Raw genomic sequence first — 23495 nt, 5'->3', positions numbered from 1 at the left:
CTTCTCTTTGCACATCATTATTATAAACTGTGGCGTATTACTGACTAACTGGAACCTACTGGTCTTCATAGTCTCACCACACTTGCTTTATAAACCTCCTCGTTTGGAAGTGTAAGTAAAGGGGCTTGAGCGCTCAAAGATTACACTATGTTCACTTTCTGAAATCATACTATCGGAATTTTAATTATAAGTGGCACTTTTTTCACGATTTGGGTGTTTCCTGTGACTTATATATTAAAATGTTGACAGTGAAGCGTGGAGAGGCTCTAGTCTTGTGTGTGAGTCTCTGCTGCTCCTGTTCCTCCTGTACCACTGTCACTTGGCTCTGCTGCACATGTCTCCTGCAGAAAGAGCCTCTGTTCTGTCTGTATCATGTCAGTCGATCGCACCGTTACTTCTGCACCACTGAACGATTTAACATTTAAACAAACTTATAAAGACGAAGACTGAGAAGACTGAACACAAATGCCCCCAAAAAGAAAATCAGATTTTGCAGATTACAAACTGCAAGTCGTGAAATCTGCAGCTGAAAACGGAAATCGAGCAGCAGAAAGAAAGTTTGGCACTTGTGTCAAACTTGTGACACCGGGGGGATGAACCATGCAACTCTCCTGAAGTCGCTGGACGGATGGACAAAGCCTGGACTTCAGTGACACAGAAACCATCCTGTCGGGATTCAGAAAGACCAGAATAATTCTAACTGGAACTGATGCTGAGTCTGACGACAGCGACACAGAAGAGGAAGTGTCGCTCTGTTTACCTCCAAGTTGTTCAGAAGTGACACCGAGGATGAAGAATTGAATGGATTTATTGATTTGGAGTGAGATGGAGAGTTTGTTAAACTTGTTCTGTTCTGTTGTTTATGTTATAGTTTATCTGAAGAACTGTTCATATGTGACGTTAACAGTCTGTTGTTCTCTCTTCTATTGTTTTTACTAGAACTTTACACAGGAAATGTCGATTACTGGTCTCTAAATTTAGATTTATAAAATAAATTTCCACCTAAAAATGCGACTTATATATGTTTTTTTCTTCTTCATTATTCATTTTCTGGCTGGTGTGACTCTGGAGTGACTGAAAAATATGGTATATTGACTTTTCAAGATGTGCTGGCCTGTATTATTGTTGGCAAATAAGCTTCCTGCTCAAGACGTCCAGTTGGTCTCCAGCCTTTTACTTCCACCCTTTTTTGGAGAAGCTGAAAACTTCTACAAAAATCACAAGGTGGAACAGAGTATTTTGAGCTTTGGAGATGTAAACAGACTAATAATAAAGAGTTACTCAAACATGTGTGCATGAAACAAAACATTAGTATAATAAAGTTAAATGTAAATAACTCTGAGTTTAACACGTACGTTGGACCTTCTGCAGACTCACTGTGGCCGACAGTGACGTCTTTAGGTTTCAGTTGCAGGTGCCCAGGTCAGATGTTTGTGGACGCTCACATCTCCTGTACGTGTGAGGCGCTGCTCAGACATTTAATTTACACATTTATGCAGCGCCTGGAAGTGTCTGAAAACTCCATCATGAAGACTTTGACCAATCCTCTGCTCTGAGAAAGCGCTGGGGATAGAAACTTTACACTTTTTAATCAACTTTATGGACTAATTTGGGTGATTTGTATGTTTTTTTGCATCCGTTTTTTCTTTTAAACTATGGACAGAGTTAATATTTGTGTCTGAAATAAAGAATAATAATAGTGTTTCATCAGTTTCATCATATCTATCTGAAATATAAAGCTTCTCAAATGACACAGCGTTGTTTAACTTCAAATGTTTTTATTGGAGTCTTGCTTACAACAGAAATCATTGTTTTAATACTTATAAAGTCCAGAGGTGAGTTTGTCCAGGTGCTTGTTGATGCTGTAACTAAATTCCAGTTCCAGTAGTGCAGTTTTTTTTTACTCCTCTGGCCCGCACAGACTGAGCAGGGCCTTCTGGTAGTCTCCCTTGGTGTGCTCCTGCAGGGGAAAAATCATGGGTTAGTGATCAAAATAACTGTTCAATGTCATTAAAGGTTCTATATCATTGTTTCCCAAAGACTGGGTCATGGCCCTCAGGTGGGTTTCAAGAGATTTTTTGAGTCGACAATGTCAACGAAACGTTTTGCACCAACAAAGGCTCCTGCAGTCGCATTTAAATGGCAGAGGAAGATGTAACCATTGCACAAAAAGTTGGACATCTGGACACACTGAAGGAAGGTAGAAGTTACGCGCTGTAGCAGAGTCCTGCACCGGGTTAAGTATGAGCGAATAGCTGCTGAAACGGGCGGGTTTTAATGTTCTGGAATTTTAAGGGCGGGTAGTGATTACACACGGGCAGGTCAAAAGTAAACCAGGACTAAACCAGATCTAAACCAGGTCAAAAACCAGGACTATTCTTGGACTTAAGAGAGAGAACACCGAAACAGGATGTCCGCAAAGTGCGATTGGGCGACGGTCGCTCATACCTTTGTGAGGTGTGGAGCTGAGCCGGTCCTTTCTCCTGTGGTCACCCCCGAGCTCGTCCCAACAATTAGTCCTGGTTAAGTCCTGGTTCAGTCCATATACGGCACAAAAGTTCAGCATCTTCTCAGTTACTTTGGTGAGAGTAGTCAGTTTAGTAAGTCTTTTAAGTAAGTCTTAATTTATATAGCGCTTTTCACAGAATTTTTTTTTTGTCACAAAGACGCTTTACAGAGCAACATGATTCATCCACTCTATACCTGGTGATGGTAAACTACTGTTGTAGCCACAGCTGCCCTGGGGCAGACTGACAGAAGCGCGGCTGCCATGTCAATCGGCGCCAACGGTCCCTCCGACCACCACCATCACACACACACCACTTTCATACTAGGCAATGTGGGTGAAGTGTCTTGCCACTAAGCATCAGTGCTAATTTCCACCTGTCGTCACTGGGCAGGTTCATTTATTTGATTGTATTTAACCCTCTCCAGGCAGGCGTTGCAGATTTGCAACAGCTAAATTCCAAGTACCTACTTACTCCACATCCATATTATATCAACTTTTTTTTACTCAGGAGCCTTTTCTCCCATCCATGCTGATAAACGTGGACGATGCAGACTGTGCAAGAATAGCTACATACAAACGGCCAGAAGTGCAAAATACTTTTTTTGTTTACAAAGGATAAAAAAGTCAAATTGTATATTACTACCCCATATTATAATTTTCCCCAAATATCAGATTTTTCCAGATACTAAAAATTTATTTGAGCCTGAGAGGGTTAACTGACTTTGACTATCAACTGTTCTTGGAGACCTGGAGCATGTTTTGTGTTGATGGGGGAAACCGGAGGAAACCCACCCAGACACGGGGAGAAACATGCAAACTCCACACAGAAAGGCCCGAGTGACACGGGGATCGAACCCGGAACCTTCTTGCTGTGAGGCATGAGTGCTAGCCACTCAGCCACCGTGCCGCCAAGTCCTGGTTCAGTCCTGGTTTAGTTCTGGTTAAGTTTTGGTTTAGTCCTGGTTTAGTCCTGGTTCAGTCCATATATGGCACAAAAGTTCAGCATCTTCGCAGTTATTTTGGTGAGAGTAACTTAAAAATGCTGCAAAAGTCGTGTAATGTTTTACATTTTAAATGCAGTAATATTGTAATGTAACTAATTACTGAATGAATACAAGTAATAAATAACACATTACAGTTTTAAAGTAACTTGCCCAACAGTGAATTTAGGCCAAGCTTTTTTGCAGTGTAATTAGAGATATGCAAAGGATCACACTTTTCCAATGCGGAAAAAGTCGTTTTAGATGAATATTGTGATTTAAAATGTCCAAATTCTAACATAATGACCCACAGATGTCACAGATTGTATCTTTAGAGACACACACAAGCACATGACTTCATCTTTGCTGCACTTACAGAGATGGTCCTGTGCAGGGACTGTCCAAAATTGGCTTTGAACTCTTGGCAGATCCTCCTCAGGTCCACCTCACAGCGGGACACGATGATCCTCGTCAACACCTTCTCTTTGGCTCCTTTGCTCTGCGTTCAGACAAGCGCACGTCAGCGTTTTTTTTTTTTTTTTTTTCCGCGGCTGATGCAACGCTGCGGTAACGAAACTTTCACCAACTTCAGATTTCTGTGTTCCTCCAGCGAAATCTCACTTTCACAGGAACAGCCGACAAACACACAATTCTGCTTTTGTGGCCGTCATGAAAAAACCACAGCTCAAAAAGACTCACGTACCTTCATGGCCTCGTGCAGGCGGTTGGCGAAGAACAGATGTTTGTTTTCAATGCACTGAACTGGAACGGAAAAAAAAAACAGAAGACGCTTAATGTTACTCTGCGCGTACAAGAAATATTAACACAGCGGCTTTGGTTTAACGAGGAGGACAAATCCGCCGCACCAGAACACGGGTTTTTCTGAGACTTTCAAAAGGTCGGCGGCGTGTGTGTTTGTCATCCGCAACTTTTAGTCTTTTTGGTCGCGCTCTTACTTCGACATCGTGCTGGGGGTGTTGTACACGTACAGTAGGTGCACGGTGGGATGTTCAGCAGTTACCATGGCGACACAACACGCACATCAGAGGAACGAGGACAAATCAAACTGTTGTCGTGCCAAATAAGTCCGCTGTTTGTGGTCAGTATCTCAGATTAAAGTGTAAGAAAGCCTCAGACGGAGCAGTGCCCCCAGTTAGCGTCACGCCTCAGCTGCAAAGTGTCTCTTGATTTAAACGATAATCACGACCTCAGTTTCATCACTGTAGACCCAATACTGACTTTGAAATTGATTAATTATAGATCAAATTTTAAATAAAAAGGTTTTATTTGTATATATATGTTTTATTTTAACATGTGAAAGTTCTGAAAAAGTAAAAAAGAAAGAAAGAAAGAGAGAGAGAAAGACAGACGCAGGGAGAGGCAGAGAGAAGGACACATACAGAAATAGACAGAGAGATGAACAGAGAGAGAAAGAAAGAAAGAAAGACAGGTGGGAGCGAGAGACAGAAAGAGAGAGAGAAACAGAGAGAGAGAAACACACAGAGAAAGAGAGTGAGAGAGAGAGAGAGAGAGAAAGACACAAAGAGAAAAAGAAAGAAAGAGAGAGTGAGAGAGAGAAAGAGAGGGAGAGCACGAGAAAGACGAGAGAGAGTGAGAGAGAGAAAGATGCACAGAGACAGACAGAGAGATAGACAGAGAGAGAGAGGGAACAAGAGAAAGAAAGAAAGACAGGTGGAAGAGTGAGAGAGAGAAAGACACAGAGACAGAGACAGAGAAACACATAAAGAGACAGAGTGAGAGAGGGAGACGGAGAGAGAGAGAGAGAAAGACATGGAGAGACAGAGAGGGAGAAAGAGAGAGAGAAAGACACAAATAGAAAAAGAAAGAAAGACAGAGAGAAAGATGCATAGAGAGGGACAGACAGAGAGAGGGAGCGAGAGAAAGAAAGACAGGTGGGAGAGCACGAGAAAGACGCAGAGAGAGAGAGAGAAAGACAGAGAGATAGAGAAAAAGAGAAAGTGAGAGAAAAACACAGAGAGAAAAACATAAAGAGAAAAAGAAAGACCAAGAGAGAGAGTGAGAAAGAGGCATAGATAGACAGACAGAGAGAGAGAGAGAAAGACACAAAGAGAAAAAGAAAGAAAGACAGAGAGAGAGAGAAAAAGAGAAAGTGAGAGAAAAACACAGAGAGAAAAACATAAAGAGAAAAAGAAAGACCAAGAGAGAGAGTGAGAAAGAGGCATAGAGAGACAGACAGAGAGAGAGAGAGACACTGAGAGACAGAGGGAGAGAGAGAAAAACACACGGAGAGAAAGAAAGACAGAAAGAAAGTGAGTGACAGAGCATTGATACTAGTTTGAGAATAAAATCATCTCTGGATTTTGATTCTTTAACGATTCTTTTAGACTGACCAAGTACAGGCACAATGTGAACCTAATCTGACTTGGTTGGTTAAAATAGTTAGAGAAAAAAAAGTGATTAGAGAAAATAAAAAGATATAATTGGCCATGCAGCTCTTTTCTAAAGCACAAGGACTTTCTACGTTTCAGTAAAAAATGAATTTACCCAAAACCAAGAAAGAGTTCTGCAGATCCCCTTTGACCTCCTTCTTGATGCTCTCCTGCATGTCGTACGGACTGTAGCTCTTGTACCGGTCAAACACTGTGACAAAAAACAACAAAACAGTCAGTACGGATCTGTGAGTTTGACGAAGAATAATGAGCTTGTCAAAAATAAAGTGGTGCAGTGCCTTTCTGGAGGTGAGGGACGCTCCTCTCCGTCATGATGGAGATCCAGGTGGGGACGTCAGTGCCTTTAATTTTCACTCCAGATTCATAAAGCGCCTGCGTTTGAAAAATAAAAAGGTTTGTTGTTTACTTTCCTTTTGTTTTCCAATAATATGATATATATTTTATACTTGATGCAGTGAACTCACCCTCGCGTCTTGATCGATCTTTTCATAATCGACCATGGGAGACGGGTCGGCTCTTTTTGTCTGCAGGAAACACACAATTATGGGATTAACATTAAGTTTTCATAAAGCTGCAACAAACGGTTATTTTTCATGGATTGAAAATATGTTTTATGTTTATGAAAATATACTGGTTTATTTATTTAACTTAAAAGGAATAAATAAATAAATAAAAGGGCAACACTTTATAATAAAGCTGCAAATCATTTGTAAATGTTTATTAACCAGTAAGTAATAATTTACTAAAAAATGACACACGTCGTTATTAGTACATGAGTACTTAATGATTAATAAACAGGTAAATGTTGTAAATTAAATAAAAAATTGTAAATTCAAATTAAATTAAATTCATCTTTATTCCGGACTCATGGTCCATTTTTAAAACAGAAAAGGACAGTGACACAAAACTCTAAACATTTATGTTTTTAAAAAACAGCCACATCAGTGTCTCCACATGTTGAACTGATCTTATTGCTCTGAATCTCATATTCGTGAGTCACATTATTATTTCATTGTCTGGATTTGTTCAGTCTGCAAATAAAACTGTACATTAAATTTCACTGCAGGCACCTGCAGTCTTTGATTTTTTTGTGATTAATGCAGAGATGTTCTGTGTACAACTGTGAACAATATGATTTAAACAATAACAACTTTACAGCATTTGTACAAGAACTAAATTTACACATAAGAGTTTTTACCTGAGCCCGAGAGGATTGTTCGTGGATGTTCCTAATTAAACATTTATGAATGTTATGAATGTTTAATTAATCAGTAATAACACTTTTTGTCCTGTCCATGTTTGTAAATGATTAAACACTTGTTACTGAGTAGGTATTTTTTTTAGTAAAATATTTTTTGTAAATACCCACACATTTTACAGATTTGCAGTTATGCTTTATTATAAAGTGTTAAATAAACACATTCATAATACAAGACATTTTTATTTAGTTGCTCCAGTCTAAATCAATAATCCTTCTACTTAAAGATTTCAGAATATGAAAAAACATATTAAATAAAATTAAATAATTTGAAGACGGCCTTATGATTAGTGACATTAGTTATATTTGGATAATAGTTCAGTACCTGGACGAGGGCCAGGAGCAGTTTTCCAAAGTTTCCAGAAGTGTCTCCAGCGATGTCTTTCTCCACCTCTTTTTTGAACACTGTAAAAATAAGATGTTTGTGAGTTACAGTTACATAATGTTATAACACGTTGGCATAAAACTATTCTGGTCTGTGCGGTCGCACTTACGCTCCCTGTAAACTTTCTTGATCTCCAGCAGCTCTGAGTTGGTACGAGAGCAGACGATCTCAATCAGAGTCTCTTCATCTGTTCCCAAACCCTTTAATTAATCCAAAGAACACAGAAGAGTGATGAGAAAAAACCCTTAATTTAAACAAAAGAACACAGAACACTTGAGAAAAAAACTTAAAAGAAAACAAAACACTTGAAAAAAAAATAATAATTTAAACTAAAAACACACAGAACACTTGAGAAAAAAACTAAATTAAAAAACAAAAAAAAAAAAAAAACACACAGAATACTTGACAAAAACCCTTAATAAAAAAAAATAAAAAAATAAATAATAATAATAATTCAAAACACTGATGAGGAAAAAACTTAATAAAAAAAAAAAAAAAAAAAAAAAAAAAAAAACACGGAATACTTGAGAAAAACCCTTAATTAAAAAAATAATAATAATAAAAAAAATTTTAAAAAAAAACTCAAAACAGTGATGAGGAAAAAAACTAAATAAAAAAAAAAACAAAAAAACCCCAGAACACTTGAGAAAACAGAGTACTGCAGTTACAGTTCAGTGTTTCCACCAGCAGAGGGCAGTGTCGTCTTAAGTTTCTCACCTTAATAGATCCTCGAATCTCTGAGGCGTCAAACTGGGATGTGCTCTTCATCAGACCCAAGACGACGGACTCCAGAGAGCCGGAGAGCGCCCCCTTCAGAGCCGAGATCATGTCCTGAGAGAGAACACGTTTGTTTGTTTGTTTGTTTGTTAGATAATGGACAAGTCGAAGTATAAATATTTTAATAAATAATTTGAAGTACACACCTTCTTCGCTCTCCTTTCATAAGCAAACGCGATTTCTCTTCTTTGGGAGTAAGTCCTTCTGGTGAGAATGTCGATGATCGTTTGTTCATCCACTCCTGGTGTTCAAGACGGAGAGAGATAAATAAATAAATACATAAATAAATAAATAAATACATAAATAAACAGTTTTAAATCAGATTTAAATCAATGGCATCAGTAAGTCTCCTCATCTCACCGTGTAATAACGCAGGCATCATTATTATTAATATTATAGTATTATATTAATTATTAATATTTATTGGTCCATATTTGACCTTATAACAGTTCAAAGGTGTAAACGTTTAAAGAGCCCATTTTATTAGTACCAAAGTATTTATACTGCATGTCATTTGCTTTGTTCATTCAGATTTACTGGATATAAATTCTGGTTTTAAATCATTCTTAAATAAACTGTACAAACTGTAAACCTCCAGTGTGACACATTTTATTCAAACGAGCCTTTTTATAATATTCAAGAAGCATCAGTTTTATTTACTGCCTTAAATTATGGAGCTGTTCATGTTGGTTAATGTTTTCTCCCTCAAATCTATAGCTTTAAAAACACCATTGTATTTTTCTATTCTATACAGAATAATGAGTCATTGTTGGCATTTTAACATAGTAAATAACAATAAATCAAATAATAAATAATAAACATCCAAAAGTCCATAGTTGTAGAGTAAATTTAGGCTTTCCAAAACATAATTCTCCCAGTTTTTTTTTTTCTTCCTCAATTAAATTTAAGTTCTATGACTTAAAAAATAGCATTGTATTTTTCTTTTGTTTACAGGATAATGAGACATTGTTCGCATTTTTAGCATAGCAAATATAAATTAATCAAAGTAAGTTTAAGCTTTTGGAAACATGGTATTTTTTATTTTTTTTTCCCCCTCAAATTTTCTTAAAAGTATTTCCATAAATTCTGTAACTTAAAAAATGGCATTGCATTTTTTAAATTATATACAGCATAATGAGCCACTGTAGCATTTTAACATATATCATTTATATAAATCAATTAATTAATTAAAAATAAAAATAATAATAATACAGTTTAAAAATCTATAGTTAAAAATCCAAGTTTAGACTTTCTAAAACAAAATGCATTTTTTTCTTCGGCGATTAAATTGAAATTCTCTGCATTGTATTTTTATTTATTCTATTGTATACAGGATAATGAGTCATTATTAACATAGTAATTATCAATTAATACAAAAAATAAATATAAAATTCCATAGTTGTAAAGTTTAAGCTTTCCAAAACACAAATCAATTCTATAACTTGTAATTTTAATTGAGTCATTGTTCGAATTTTTATCATTTTATCATATCAATTATATAAATATCGATTAATCAAAATAAATAAATCCATAGTTGTAGAGTAAGTTTAGGATTTCCACAACACAATGTCCTGGTATGTTTGTTTTTTTTCTTGAGCCGTTCGCGTCCTGCTGAAACTTACACACTCGTTTGTTACTTCAGCTCAGTGTGGCTCAAGATTCAACCCGACCCTGTGACGAGGCTCTGAAACTGGTGATTTTACCCAACGCTGGCCTGAAATACCCCATGACTCAGACGCTCCAGTGGCTTTTATGGAAAATACAAAGTCTGCAAATTGGGAAATAAAAAAAAAGAAAAGAAAAAAAAAGTGAGCATACCTTTAGTTTTGATGGCCGTTTCTATCCTGGCAGCGTCTTTGTCGGGGTCAAAGTCTCGGGCGGGTAACACTGTGGGGTACGTGGGTTCAGCCTAAAAGAGGAAAAAAAAATAAAAAAAATAAAAATTAAAGAGACCATATTGTACTATTTTTCTGATCAGGGTTCCCACTGGTTTTTCACTGACAAATTTACAAAACTTTTCCATGACTTTTTCATGACCTAAAGTGAATTTTCCACTAGAATTGATCAGATTTTTAGGACTAAATATGAAATGTTAACCCTTTCCACTTCAACTTATGGTTTGGAATTATAGTTTTTTAACTTTCAAAATCCTGTCTCTTTCAAAAAAAAAAAAAGGCGCAAACGTTCAGAAATAATCATAATAGTTTAATGAGAACTTAACAGAACGCTGAAGTTGTGTGAAAGCGATACTAAAATTCCATCACTTTTCAAAAACTTTCATTGAATTTACACAATTCCATGGCCTGGAAAATGAAATTTTCGATTTCCATGACTCTTCCAGGATTTCCATGACCGTTGGAACCCTGACATTACGATAATTAACACAAATGACTAGTTTACTAGTCAAGTTCTTGTAACGTGTAATATTTGACACTAGGGGTGTAACGATATCCGAGACTCACGATACGATATCGTCACGGTATGAACCTCACAGTACGATATCCATTGCGATATCGTGGGAAAGCTCACGATTAAGGATGTAACAATATCCAAATCTCTCTGTATGATATTTTCATGATGTACATCTCATTTATAATATTTATTGCAATATTTTGTAGAGAAAAAACTGTTGATATTCTTATTTTTCCTGCCTTGACAAGACTTAAAAGTGTTAGAACTGTTATTTCTTCTTGTCGTCTGCACTGAAATGGAGCAAAGGATCATGGTCTATGTAGTTCTCTGTCTTTTTTTTATCTATTGCTGCACCAGAACTCTTCATTTAAGCAAAGAGACTTGTGATTCGATATATTGTGATGGTCCATGATATTATTGTGAGAACTTTGACGATACGATATCACGATATTTCAGTTATTGTTACATCCCTGTTTGACACTATGACTACAATGACTTGGCAAGTTTTCTGAAGGACTTAAATGATTTGGTAAAAAGACCAAACTAATTATTCACAAGTAAGAACTGATAAATGGAAAAATATCATTTATGTTCACTTTTTAAATTGTTAGTTTAGGTTTACAGTGTGTATTTGCGTGAAAGAGATATTAAAATTCCATCACTTTGCCAAAACTTTCATTGAATTTACAAAATGGCATGACTTTTCCAGGCCTGGCGAATGACATTTTCAATTTCCAGGACTTTTCCAGGATTTCCATGAAGGCGTTAACCCTGTGTAATGTCGTTTCCTCGTCACAGACACGCCTGGAGTTGTGTTTTGTGTTTTTTTTCATTCTCACATGTTTAACACACAAACCCTGCAGATTCAGAGTTCAGAGTTCTTCTCTCAAACAGAAAACAATCGGCTCCACCTTGTGATGTCATGTGGTGATACAGGAAGTGCTCCACCGTGTTTTTTTTGTCTGTTTGTTTAATTAAAGACAATAGAATATAAAATTTAACAAAATACAATAATTACATCGAATATAAAACAACAAAACACACAAATATAATGACTTTAATAACCTTATATTTATATTTTGTCCAATTTATAACTTAATTTCCTTTTCACTTTCCCTCTTTTTTTTTTTTTTTTTCTTCCTATTTTTTTTAATCCGCTGTGTCTTTAACTAATTCCTTTGCACCTTCACTAGAATAATTTGGATGCTTTTAGGATTTCAGCCTGGAAATTTAACATTTTTACTGAACTGCAAAGGTAAAATGTAGCTGCAATCTTGAAAAAAATGACCACTTAATGACATCACAAGGTGGAACAGAGCGTTTGGAGCTTTAGAGACGTAGACAGACTAATGAAAAATGATTTTAGAATGAAACAAACACAACTTTAAGCACGTTTTTGAGGAGGCAACAGCATTTTATAACATGTTTTAAAGCTTATGAGAGTCAATTTTGCGTAATAGAAAATGTTTAAATGCTTAATGACACAAATAAAGACAAATATTATACTTTACCCCGACATTAAGCGTGAGCTGACCCAAGAATTCAGAAACCATCGCCATTGTGACTGATCTGAAAAGAGAGAGAACAGAAAATGTGAATGAAACTTTTTCTTTTCACAGAACTGTAAGAGCGGAGAGCGAAAAGTGAAGTCTGGGGGCATATTTACTCAAACTGAAGATAAGATCCGACTGTGGTGACAATAAACTTCAAGATTTAAACTGTTGGAATCACAAACACTGCCTGAACTTGGCTCATTCAAAGCTCCGTGCACAGGCTCCCACACACAAAAAAAGCAGAGCCACACCCTGAGACTAGAACTACATGCTGCACAATTACACAACTCTGAGAAGAACAAGTCTGCGTTTCCTTCTCACACACTTTCTGTTTACATTTTTACCCAAAGAACGAACCTGCTCGAGTCTAAATCAAATCACATGCAATAGGAAACGGTGCCAGACATGTCCACTCCCTCTTCACATGATCTCAACCTGATTTTTAAAACGTCCAAAGCAAAAGCAAAGCATTTCTGAGAGATTTTAGTGGTACTTACTTGTGTAGTTAAAGTTGCAAAGAGAAGCTGATTCCTGGAGTGAAAAGTTAAAGGTTGAATGGTGGAAGTTTAAAGCTCTGTTGTGTGAAGAGGAAGACTTCCCCTTACGGGCCCTCCCCCTTTCCATGTGCTCATAACTCCACCCAAATCCACAGGAATCTCAAGACGAGACTCCTACATCGCACTCCCACAGCAGCTTCAAGGTCTGACTCTGTAAAAGTGACTCCTGTGAGGTTTTAGACACGCTATCATTTTTGTTGCCTCACCGAAAACAGACCTGGAGTTGTGTTTTGTTTCATTCACGTGTTTGAGTAACGCTTTATTATCACTTGAGTAACTGTTTATTATTATTTCTCAACACCGTTACTACATCTCCAAAGCTCTGTTCCGCCTTGTGATGTCATGAAGCGGTGGCCGTTTACCTTTTTTTTTCCAGTGGAGATTGGGAATTCCAGGGCTGAAATTATCCAAATTATTTTAATGAAGCAGTACAGAGTGTTTTTGGAGTGAATGAACGTGTGTATGGAGTTTAAAAACATGTAATACTAGGGGTGTAATGAATCCATGTATCATTCGTTCATTCGTTTTTCAAAAATAATAAAACGAAAAAACAACTGTTTTCTTCATTATTTGTCTCCAAAATCAAAATGAAAAAATAGATAATGATTCGTTTTTTCATTTTTCGATTTTGTGTTTAAATGAAAAATGGAAAAGACGGATAACGACCGTTTCCCGTTTACGTGACTCTCGTGACTGCGATGTTGGACCTTTGTGCTGCATACAGACTGAACCAGGACTGATCCAGGTCCGGGACCAGACCAGGACTGAGACCAGGACCCGACCAGGACCAGAGCGAGACTGAGACCAGACCGGGACCAGACCGGAGGCTCAGAGCCCACAGCAAGGCCCCGCAGAGGCTCGGAGTCAAAGCTCGGAGTCCTCTCTGATCCCGGTCTCAGTCCCGCTCTGGTCCCGGTCTCAGTCCCGGTCTGGTCCCGGACCTGGATCAGTCCTGGTTCAGTCCGTATGCGGTGCAACATCACAGTCACAGAAGTCACGTAAACGGGAAACGGCCGTTATCCGTTTTTTCCATTTTTTATTTAAACACAAAATCAAAAACTGAAAAAACTAATCATTATCTGTTTTTTCATTTTGGTTTTGGAGACAAATAATAAAGAAAACAGTTGTTTTTACGTTTTCTTATTTTTGGAATGAACCAATGACACATGGATTGTTCTGCTCCACCTTGTGATGTCATGAAGCTTTTTTCCAGACGAGATCGGGAATTCCAGGGCTGAAATTATCCAAATTATTTTAATGAAGCGGTACAGAGTGTTTTCGGAGTGAATGAACGTGTATATGGAGTTTAAAAACATGTATTACTCGGGGTGTAACGATATCCAAGTGTCACGATACGATATCGTCACGGTATGAACGTCACGGTACGATATTTATTGCGATATCGTGGGAAAGCTCACGATATGACTGGGAGGCTCACGATATTATGGTATTATACATAATAACAAAACTGACATTATAAAATGCTTTGACCAGTCATTTGGTAAAACATTTATTGTCATGTTCTAGAGATGTAACGATATCCAAATCTCGCAGTACGATATTATCACGATATGCATCTCACAGTACGATATTTATTGAAGAGGCAACTATAACTGTAGATGGGACACTTTTTTGCTTTTAAAATACCTTGACAAGATTTTGGTGTGAATTATTTCCGTCATAATCCCAAGAATTCAAGTAAAAAACCTATTTCTTCATCTTGTTACCTGGTCCCCGAAGGGTTGACCAGATTTTGTATTCACCCGGTGTGTGTTTATGGACCGACTGTCACCAAATTTGGTCCGTGGGTGAAGCCCTCGTGCCCGATGCCACAAAAAAAAAAAAAAAAGTTTGGTGAACGATCCGAGGTCATTTGAGGTCACACGAGTCAATTGAAAGGTCATGTCATTATAAAGGATCAGCAATTTCAACATCTGCGGCCTAAAATATTCACCCAATCATCACACAAGTTGGCACACACATAACCGGGGCACACTGGATGTTACAGGTTCAAACCGGTCAAGGTCACTAAGGTCAAATATGCGTTTTTGGTCATAACTCCACGAAGGATCGAGCTCGAGCGACGGGAGTGTCTCAGAATTATAAATAGATACTAATTTTTCTGAGATTCTATGCATTTGTTTAGTCAAATATTAATAGTTTTCCAGATAATCACTAATTATAACAGTTCCTTTCTCTTTCAGTGTAGCCGTTAAAATTGTAATTGGAACAAAAATAATTTCCTTTTCTTGTTTTTCTGGTGAAACACAACACACTGATCTACAGTCACAAAACTAACATACACACAACTCATGAAAAATGACATTTGACACACAGAGATTCTCACGTGTGACCAACATCACACACATGTTCATGGGCCTGTACACATACACACACTGTGGATATAATGATCATGTGATATGGACTGGGCTCCTCATAAACTGCTTCTGTGGTGATGAACTGAACCACTGATGCCTCATGGGGACCAGGTTGCTATTTCTGATTGCGCTTGTTTGCACCGAAATGAATCATGGGATATGTAGTTCTCTGTGGTTTTAAAAGAATGCATTTAAGCAAAGGAACTTGTAATTCGATATATTGTAACGGCCAACGATATTATTGTGAAACATTTGACGATACGATATCACGATATTTCGGTTATTGTTACATCCCTATGTATTACCGCACAGTGTTGGGGAGTAACAGATTACATGTACCGGAGTTACGTAATCAGAGTATAAATTATGAGTAACTGTATTCAGTTACAGTTACTGTTTCAGTGAGTGGTGATTGGATTACAGTTACTTTGTTGAAATAAATGGATTACACAGAGGGATTTTCCTGTTTTCACATTTTGGGCTAAACCTGGACAAAACCAGGTCAAAACCAGGACTAAACCAGGAATAAACCAGGATTAAACCAGGACTAAACCGGGACTAAACCGGGACTAAACCGGGACTAAACCGGGACTAAACCAGGACTGAACCGGGACTAAACCGGGACTAAACCGGGACTAAACCGGGACTAAACCGGGACTGAACCGGACTAAACCGGGACTAAACCGGACTAAACCGGGACTAAACCGGGACTAAACCGGGTCTAAACCAGGACTGAACCGGGACTAAACCGGGACTAAACCGGGACTAAACCGGGACTAAACCGGGACTAAACCAGGACTAAACCAGGACTAAACCGGGTCTAAACCAGGACTAAACCAGGACTAAACCGGGACTTAACCGGGTCTAAACCAGGTCTAAACCAGGACTTAACAGGACTAAACCATGTCTCCTCTTCTTCTATCAATAATATTTTTTTATTTGGTTGAGTAAAGTCTGGGCTTTTATTTTCTTTTTAAAAGTTTAAAAGTCACCTTCCCAACACTGTTACCGCATGACATCACAAAGTGGAACTGAGTATTTTCTGTGCTTAAGAACTAAAGAAGCTAAATCTGTGCAGGGTTTGTGTGTTAAACATGTGAATGAAACAAAACACAACTTCAAATCTGTTTGTGACGAGGAAACAATATAAATAGATCAGAAAATAGCGTAATTTGGGCTCTTTAAGAAAAAGTACTGATGTGAAAGTGTTCAAATATTTAACATTTTATTTGTTCAAAAGAGTTTTATATTTAATTACTATTTACAGAAAACACACAGTCATATTTACATTTAGAGCTCTACATAAACGATGCCACTGGGGAATAAGTTTTAACCTGAGTCACTGTAAACAAAGAAAAGAGTTTTCTGTTCTCATCTTTTAAAGTTGGGAGTGTGTTTGTTCTTTGACTTCTTCTTTTTGCGTTTCTTGCCTCCAGGTGGTCCTCCTCCTCCTCCTCTGTTGTTCCAGTTGAAAGGGCGTGGTAGGGTCACTCCTTTTTGGGGCTAAAAAAACAAAAACACAAACACACAAACAAACGCATGAGCTCAGAGTGAACACACACACACACACACACAGGTCCTGCTCTCCTGACTCACACTCAGACACGCTTCTCCCGGGGTAAAGGACGAGACAGGAATCTGATGAATGTCCAGAGTAAACTCCAGTTTGTTTAAATGCATGAACAAGTTTCACGAGTGACTCTTTCGGCGCTCGTGCTCGTGTTCTGGTTTAACCTGTCGACGAGAGCTGGGGGCTAAGACTACAGACAGCCCAGGGATTCTATTACCTTATGTGTCTCTGTGTGTGTCTCTATGTGTGTCTGTGTGTGTGTTTGTGTTAGCTGTGACAAAGAGAACACACCGGCGTGAATTCTTGAGGGGGAAAGGTGCAGGGAACTCGGCCATGTTTGCGGTGGAAGGGCAGGCAGACTGATGGGTCCAGGGGTACCCAGGGAGCGGGCGCGTTGGCGGGGGGCTGGGGGACGGGGCCGTGGACCTGCTGCAGGTTATAGACGCCCGGTCTGCCATTGCCCTGAGCGGCCTTCAGTATGTTCACAAACGGCTCTCCAACCTTGTGCCGGAGCAGGTACTGCCCTTCATCTAACCTGAAACGAGTGAACACAACATCTCATCTAACCTGAAACAAATGAACATCTTTTACACTTCATGTGACGGTGGGACACACTGTGAGCCTTTTGAGCAAATGAGAATATGACTACGCTCAGACTGCAGCCCGAAGTGACCCAAATCTGATTTTTTCACCCCTTTTGCTCCTGTATCTGATCTTTTAATGACAGTCTGAACGACACAGATCCGATTTTTTTCAAGTGCGACCTCGGACACTTTGACATGTGCTCCTAAAACCGATACATATCCGATCTTTTAACGACTTCACGATCCACCTACACGTCAGGCTCGGAGTCTCGTCAATGGAAGGAAAGCGAGGTTAAAGAGGGGAATCGCTGTATTCAGGACAAATTGGAGGCGTCTTATTGGAACTGGGCGGTTTTTGTCAAAGAAATGTCCGAGCACGGCTACATTCGGTCCTGACTCCAATGTCAACGAAAAATAAAGATCCTGCAAGAAAATACAAGGAGGATAAAGACTCAAATCTGTCCATGTTATGAAGAACTGGACCGTATTTTGGAAGACCTAACCCTAAGCCCAGAGTTTAGGCGACTTCTGTAAACACTGAGCACATTCGCGGCGTGTGACGTCGTCGTGTCCTCCAATGCTCATGCGAGACACTTTTGGGGCATTTAAAGTTCAAACTAAAGATCACATAGCCTGATTCAACAGCCGGTTTCACTTCGTAGAAACCGTCTGACCTCGCAGCATTATAATTTGTTCGCTCGACGGTAGACGGGTGCTTTTTTTATTTAACCAATCGCTGCTATTTGGTCGTGACGCTAACGGGGTTAACTGGTATATTAAGCTTTTCCCAAATCCTGTAGGAAGAAGGACTATAACAATAACTTTCCCCTTGATAAAATTCACCAAACATTCTCTTTGTTCCGGCTTTAAATCCTCAATCTCGAGAATTGTTGCAAACACAGAATATATGGCTCTTCGCTGATTGGCTGGTGCCCTGACTCGCACTTCCGGGGTTTTTGCGAAAACACAAAAAAACAAAACAAAATAAATCCAAATTGAGCATTAAAGGTTGTATAGAGGATTTTCCAAGGAACGAGAAATCCAGCGACTGTTTGTCCTTTTTCAAATGTTGCGCATGTGAGAAACAGAAACAGGAGAACGAGCCTACAGGAGAAGAGAGAGAGGTGGAGGAGCGGGTGAGCGGAGATTTCGTTCGCGGACGAGAAGTGAGGAGCAGGGGAGAGAGCGGATCGGCAGCGGGGAGAGGAGCAGGAAAGGGGTGCAGAGAGAGTTGCGCGGAGATTCAGTGCGAATGAACTAGCTACAACACGCAGCAGCAAGCGGACTCTTTCTTTGCCTTGAAAATTACGTTTTCAGACATAGGATATCACTTTCGTGTCCTGAAAAACGTTTGTCTCGCTCTTGGAAATAAAGTACGTTTTCATAATAAGCAGAAGTTTCCTGTCCAGGAGTAATTTGTGGACCAGTGTGTCAGTCTTTAGACCCTGCGTCTGCTTCAGTTGCGCCATCGCTGGAATGAATCTACAAGAATCACCTTAGTTTGGCTTCGCTGCTTTTCCCCTTGTCTTCTTCTTTCAGCGACCTCAAAAACGGACTTTCTTTTGCGGCGAACTGCTCCTGGATTCTTGTCGCCATTGCAACAAACTTTGTGGACTGCGTGACAGGCGAACGTAAACCACGTACCGGCGGCGCAGGCAAGTCAGTTACGCTAGAAACGTAGGGAGTTTGATTGACAGCCTGTCAGCTCACAGATAACGAGGCAGTGTCGTTATCTATTGGCAAATGTTTAGCCCCACCACGTCCAGAGTTGATGAATTTTTATTCTCTTTTTTTTGGTCATCATAATTACAAGGCTACTGCATCTCTATAATCTATCATTGACAATTTGAAACAAAAAAAATCCTCCATACAACCTTTAAGAGCCTGCAGTCTGAATGTACCCTATGAGAATCAACAGTCCCACAGACAGTAGGTGTGTCCAAATAAAAGCTGCTATGTTCCCACTGTCATCACACTTGTAATCATTCACAAAACACTATGGTTTGGTCAGTAGATGGTTAGAACTTACACACATTTTTACTCACTGAATCAACTCACCCAGTTAACTTCTGCAGAAGATGATGAAGGATGTTGAGAGACTTTGCAGGCCTGTTGATCAAATCAGACGTTACATATACACTATAGTATTAACTTTAAAAATAAAACAACAAGTTAGAGCAGGTTCGATCTGGTTTTGACTTGAAAATTGTGAGGTGCACACACAGACGGGGTTTTAGGGTGCGTCCACATTTGCCTGGTTTGATCCTGGCCTAGTCCTGGTTTAGTCCTGGTCTAGTCCAGGATTAGCTCTGAATTTTTCCAATTAAAAGGTCCTATATTACGAAAATTGTACTTTTGTGATCTTTAAGCAGTGTTATAATGTTGTTTCCTCATCACAAAACAGACCCGGAGTTGTGTTTTCTTCCTTTATTATTAGTCTGTTTACATCTCCAAAGGTCAAAATGCTCTGTTCCACCTTGTGATGTCATGAAAACGTGTTACCTTTTACCTTTAGTTTAGTAAGTTGGGAAATTCCTTAAATGATCCAAATGATTCCTGGATTACAACATGACATCACAAGTTGGAACAAAGCCGCTTCTGTTTGAGAGAAGAACTCAAAAGTCTAAATGCGCAGGGTTTGTGTGAATGAAACAAAACACAACTCCGGGTCCGTTTGTGACGAGGAAACGACATTATAACGGCTCAGAAAACAACGTAATAAAGGACATTTGAATCCCAGTTTTGATGTGGTCTGTGTGCACGTTCACAGACCCGCCCTAAATGTGCTTTTTCCACATAATCATGCAGAGACGAGTCCAGACTGAGCCAAGATGACGTAAGAAGACAAATCATTTTGAATATCTGGCACATTACCACAAACACGTTTACGCTTATTGACAAAGATCTGTTGAAGCAGAACCACAGACTGTATAAAGAAGTGGACCGAGCGAGTGTGACGTCACCTACAGCGTTCGGCTCGAGTCAAATGCAGCTCACCGAGGCTTGCAGTTAATGGGGCGAAGTTAAATTTTAGGAATAGGAATTGATTTGCAAATAAGATAAAGAAATAAAAACACCAGGATCATGTAGAGTGGGTTAATACGAACATTTAAAGACCAAAATGACGAGGTTCACAGCAGCGGTTACAGAAAGAGGGGCCACAATTTTTCAATGTCAATGTTTCAAGTCAATTGGAATCAGAGGCGATGGATCCGGAAGAGCCCCCATGTTCACTTCGAACATGGCAACTATGTCCATTTCTATACAGTCTATGGGCGCGTCTCGTTTTTCATTCCCCGCGTCCTTCTCCTTGATTCCTTCTCCTCGATTCTGCAGGAAAACGGTGAGGAAGAGAGGCTATAAACTCCTCACGCAGACCAATTAAGTTTGATTCTTTTATCTGGTGTCTGCTCCTGAAGCCTCCCTCAGGTTTGGACCCCCTGGACCCTGAACCCCCGCCTTCCAGTTCTCATACTGAGCCAAATGTTCCACAGAAGATGTGATCTGCTCTACCCTCACCCATCTGGACAATAAAGACCCACATGTGAGAAAGCTGTTCATAGACTTCGGTTCAAGTCACCCCACACACAATCTGTTCAGCCTCCTGTCGTCTGGAAGGAGGTACAGGAGCCTCAGTTCCAGCACCACCAGGCTCACTAAGAGCTTCATCCACCAGGCTGTTAGGATGCTGAACTCTCTCCTCTCTCTAAACACCAGGAGGCCAGGAAGCTACGAATCTACATCACCCCAAAGAAGAACACTTGGGCTTGGACCATTTACCGTATTTTTCGGACTATAAGGCAGACTCAGAATCCTTAAATTTTCTCAAAAATCGACAGCGCGCCTGACTTATTGAAACCGGTTGTGCTTACAAAGCTCGAACCGATTTTATGTGGTACACGGTTTTAGTACGACTACGAAGCCGCACCGTTTGATGAATTGTCGGAGCATTAGGGCTTCCGTAGTCAGGAGTCTTGCGGAGTAACACTTTCACCAAGACAGGGAAGCAATGCTGGCAGAGTTATGCCACGATCTGCCGATGGATTGTGGATGCTTGGGCTAAGGGATCAGACTCAAGTGTCGTCCGAGCTTTCACGAAGGCCGGAATTATCACGGAACAGCGAAGAAACAGCAACGAGACTGACTCTGATGCTGTAATCCCCCAACTAAACTCAGACACTAAAGATTAAGAATTTGATGGATTTGTGGAAGAGGAACGAACTGAAAAAGTGAGTGTATTGTTTTGTATTTTCTGTCTTACAACTAAACAATGTTGAGAGTTTTTGTGAATGATCTGAATAAAGTTTGACCTATCTGACTGTTTCGTTTCGCTTAATGAGCCTTACAATCCGGTGTGCCTTATAGTCCAAAAAATATGGTATTATTATTTATTTATTTATACGCTTGGGAGTGAGAAACACAATTTCGATTCTTCATATTTCGTATAAATAAACTTTTTTGAATTTGAGGTTTACTCCTTTCTTCCGTCCATGTTTTTTTCTTTGGGACACCGCTTCAGACGACGCATTTGTTTGACTCTTCGAGGAGAGGAATCGAGGAGGAGGAATCGAGGGAAGAGAAACTGAGACGCGTCCAATGAGCGGCACTCACTTGAAGCCACAGGAGACGTTGTGTATCCAGTCGTCTGGCAGCTTCCTCAGCAGTGCCAGTCTGGATGTGAGGGCATCGATGTGAGCTGCGGGCACAAACAGCTCGTTTACACACAGCCCCCTCTTCACTGACGAGCTTTACACAGTCATTAGTCTGACGATTAGCCGCTCGATGGAGGCTCAGAGGGAGAAGTGCCTCTGGTCCTTTCTCACACTTCAAACACTAACGCTGCTTTCGATTGGCACTTTGCAGCGGATGGCATCAACATTCCCCTGGGGGTGTGACGCTAACTGAAAGCACTGCTCTGTCTGAAGCTCTCTTAATCAAGTTTTAATCTTTAATCTGATCTTTTCACACAGTCTGAGCATCTGATTTAGTGATAATTACTAATGATTCTCTAATCTCCTCTAATTTGGTGGGGTAATTACTGAGTAGAGGTCTGGGGAAATTCTTATAAAAGTAACAGTAAAAACAGCAATACAAATAGGCGAGTTTCATTGTTGACAAAAGCGCGCGTTGCATGCTGGGAATTATTTTGGTCGGCGGCAATAAACACTAATTCAACATGACGGACGGAGCGAGAAAGCACGTAAAGGGTATTGATCCCGGTTATTTATCCACTCTAACGGCAGAGGACCCAAGACCATTTGACCAGAAATTGGTCATAAGCATCGACGGACGACAAATCACCCTTTTCAACCCCGACAAAAGGATGGACCAAACCAAATTTCTGGTCAGAATCACCAACTACCTGGACAAATATTCACTTGGGTGATATCCACAATGACCTGGTGGAAACTCCTGGGCCATTCACAGCAGAAAAGATGAAAACCTCCAAGAGTCTCGATGCGTTGTTGAACTTGTTGGAGTCCACGGTTTGTTAGGATCTTCTACGTTTGCTCTGCGGATGTTTGAAAGTCGTTTAATTCACCGTTAGCGGTTCTTTTCACTCGGAATACGAAAAAGACATTTTCCTTCTTCCGTGCTTCTATTTGTGCATCCGATAATGCAGCAGGAATTTACCATTATCGGGGATAAATACGCGAGGTTACGCACTGTGTTTGACGCTACCGTGTTTCTTGCCTCCGACCAAAATATTTCCCAGCAGCAACGCGGGCTTTTAATAACAATGACGTCAGCTGAAACTCGCCTGTAGCTCACTTAGTCTGATATTGAGAACATACGAATGGACTTTTTTGCCAATCAAAAGACTGAAATTTGGGGACCTGGTAAAATTTAAAACATGCCAAAAGTGAAACTCAACCTGCTCCCAGAAAACATTCAAAAACTGTTCTGCACAAATGAACTCAAATACAACCTGACGGGTCAAATGAAGTTTAAAAAAAGCAACTCTCTCAAAAGCTTGTTCATTACCAGACCTGGAACAGACTTATAGAATATCTTAGATGATCATATCAAAGCTTGTAGTAACTTGGTGCACTTCAAAAAGCAATATAAAAATCTAATCTTACAGAAATACGTAGAAGAT

The 23495-nt window shown here is 39.5% G+C and overlaps 2 protein-coding genes across 4 annotated transcripts in view; both read right to left on the bottom strand.

The window, feature by feature from the left end:
• Nucleotides 1-1758: 1758 nt before the first annotated feature.
• Nucleotides 1759-12962, bottom strand: LOC110162680 (annexin A2-A-like). Of its 2 annotated transcripts, none has more exons than XM_055155723.1 (13): nucleotides 12804-12962; nucleotides 12265-12322; nucleotides 10160-10250; nucleotides 8488-8582; nucleotides 8282-8395; nucleotides 7674-7764; nucleotides 7505-7584; nucleotides 6386-6445; nucleotides 6200-6293; nucleotides 6016-6111; nucleotides 4193-4251; nucleotides 3866-3988; nucleotides 1759-1960 (listed from the first exon to the last, which is right to left on the bottom strand). In XM_055155723.1, exons 2-13 carry the CDS (start codon nucleotides 12310-12312, stop codon nucleotides 1901-1903), a joined length of 1011 nt encoding a protein of 336 aa, XP_055011698.1. In that variant the 5' UTR covers nucleotides 12313-12322; nucleotides 12804-12962; the 3' UTR covers nucleotides 1759-1900. The 2 variants fall into 2 exon arrangements, with proteins under 2 accessions (XP_055011698.1, XP_055011699.1); XM_055155724.1 differs by lacking the exon at nucleotides 12804-12962 and adding an exon at nucleotides 12420-12567.
• Nucleotides 12963-16441: 3479 nt separating this feature from the next.
• The window catches only part of ice2 (interactor of little elongator complex ELL subunit 2), a 31106-nt gene continuing 24052 nt past the window's right edge, over nucleotides 16442-23495 (bottom strand). Inside the window, exons 12-15 of one of the 2 annotated variants that reach the window (XM_020927584.2) lie at nucleotides 22007-22091; nucleotides 19454-19504; nucleotides 17103-17346; nucleotides 16442-16744 (exon numbers count right to left, since the gene is read on the bottom strand). In XM_020927584.2, the coding sequence (XP_020783243.2) occupies nucleotides 16613-16744; nucleotides 17103-17346; nucleotides 19454-19504; nucleotides 22007-22091 (512 nt within the window). In that variant the 3' untranslated portion in view covers nucleotides 16442-16612. The remainder of the gene's footprint in view (nucleotides 16745-17102; nucleotides 17347-19453; nucleotides 19505-22006; nucleotides 22092-23495) is intronic. The other variant, XM_055155569.1, reaches the window with a different exon arrangement.

This window comes from Boleophthalmus pectinirostris, unplaced genomic scaffold, assembly GCF_026225935.1.
Source record: "Boleophthalmus pectinirostris isolate CB_2022bp ecotype Guang Dong unplaced genomic scaffold, ASM2622593v1 HiC_scaffold_2, whole genome shotgun sequence".
Taxonomy (NCBI): domain Eukaryota; kingdom Metazoa; phylum Chordata; class Actinopteri; order Gobiiformes; family Gobiidae; genus Boleophthalmus; species Boleophthalmus pectinirostris.
Note: the sequence above shows the minus strand (reverse complement) of the source record. Positions and strands in the feature narration are given on the sequence as shown.

Bases quoted from the DNA above. Each gene is read 5' to 3' on its own strand.
- LOC110162680 (XM_055155723.1), bottom strand. From the start codon at position 12,312: ATGGCGATGGTTTCTGAATTCTTGGGTCAGCTCACGCTTAATGTCGGG. The intron at 6,112-6,199 runs GCACTGCACCAC...TTTTTGTCACAG, and splicing joins CGTCCCTCACCTCCAGAAAG to TGTTTGACCGGTACAAGAGC. The intron at 1,961-3,865 runs GTAAGTGCAGCA...TTTCCCCTGCAG, and splicing joins CCCTGCACAGGACCATCTCT to GAGCACACCAAGGGAGACTA.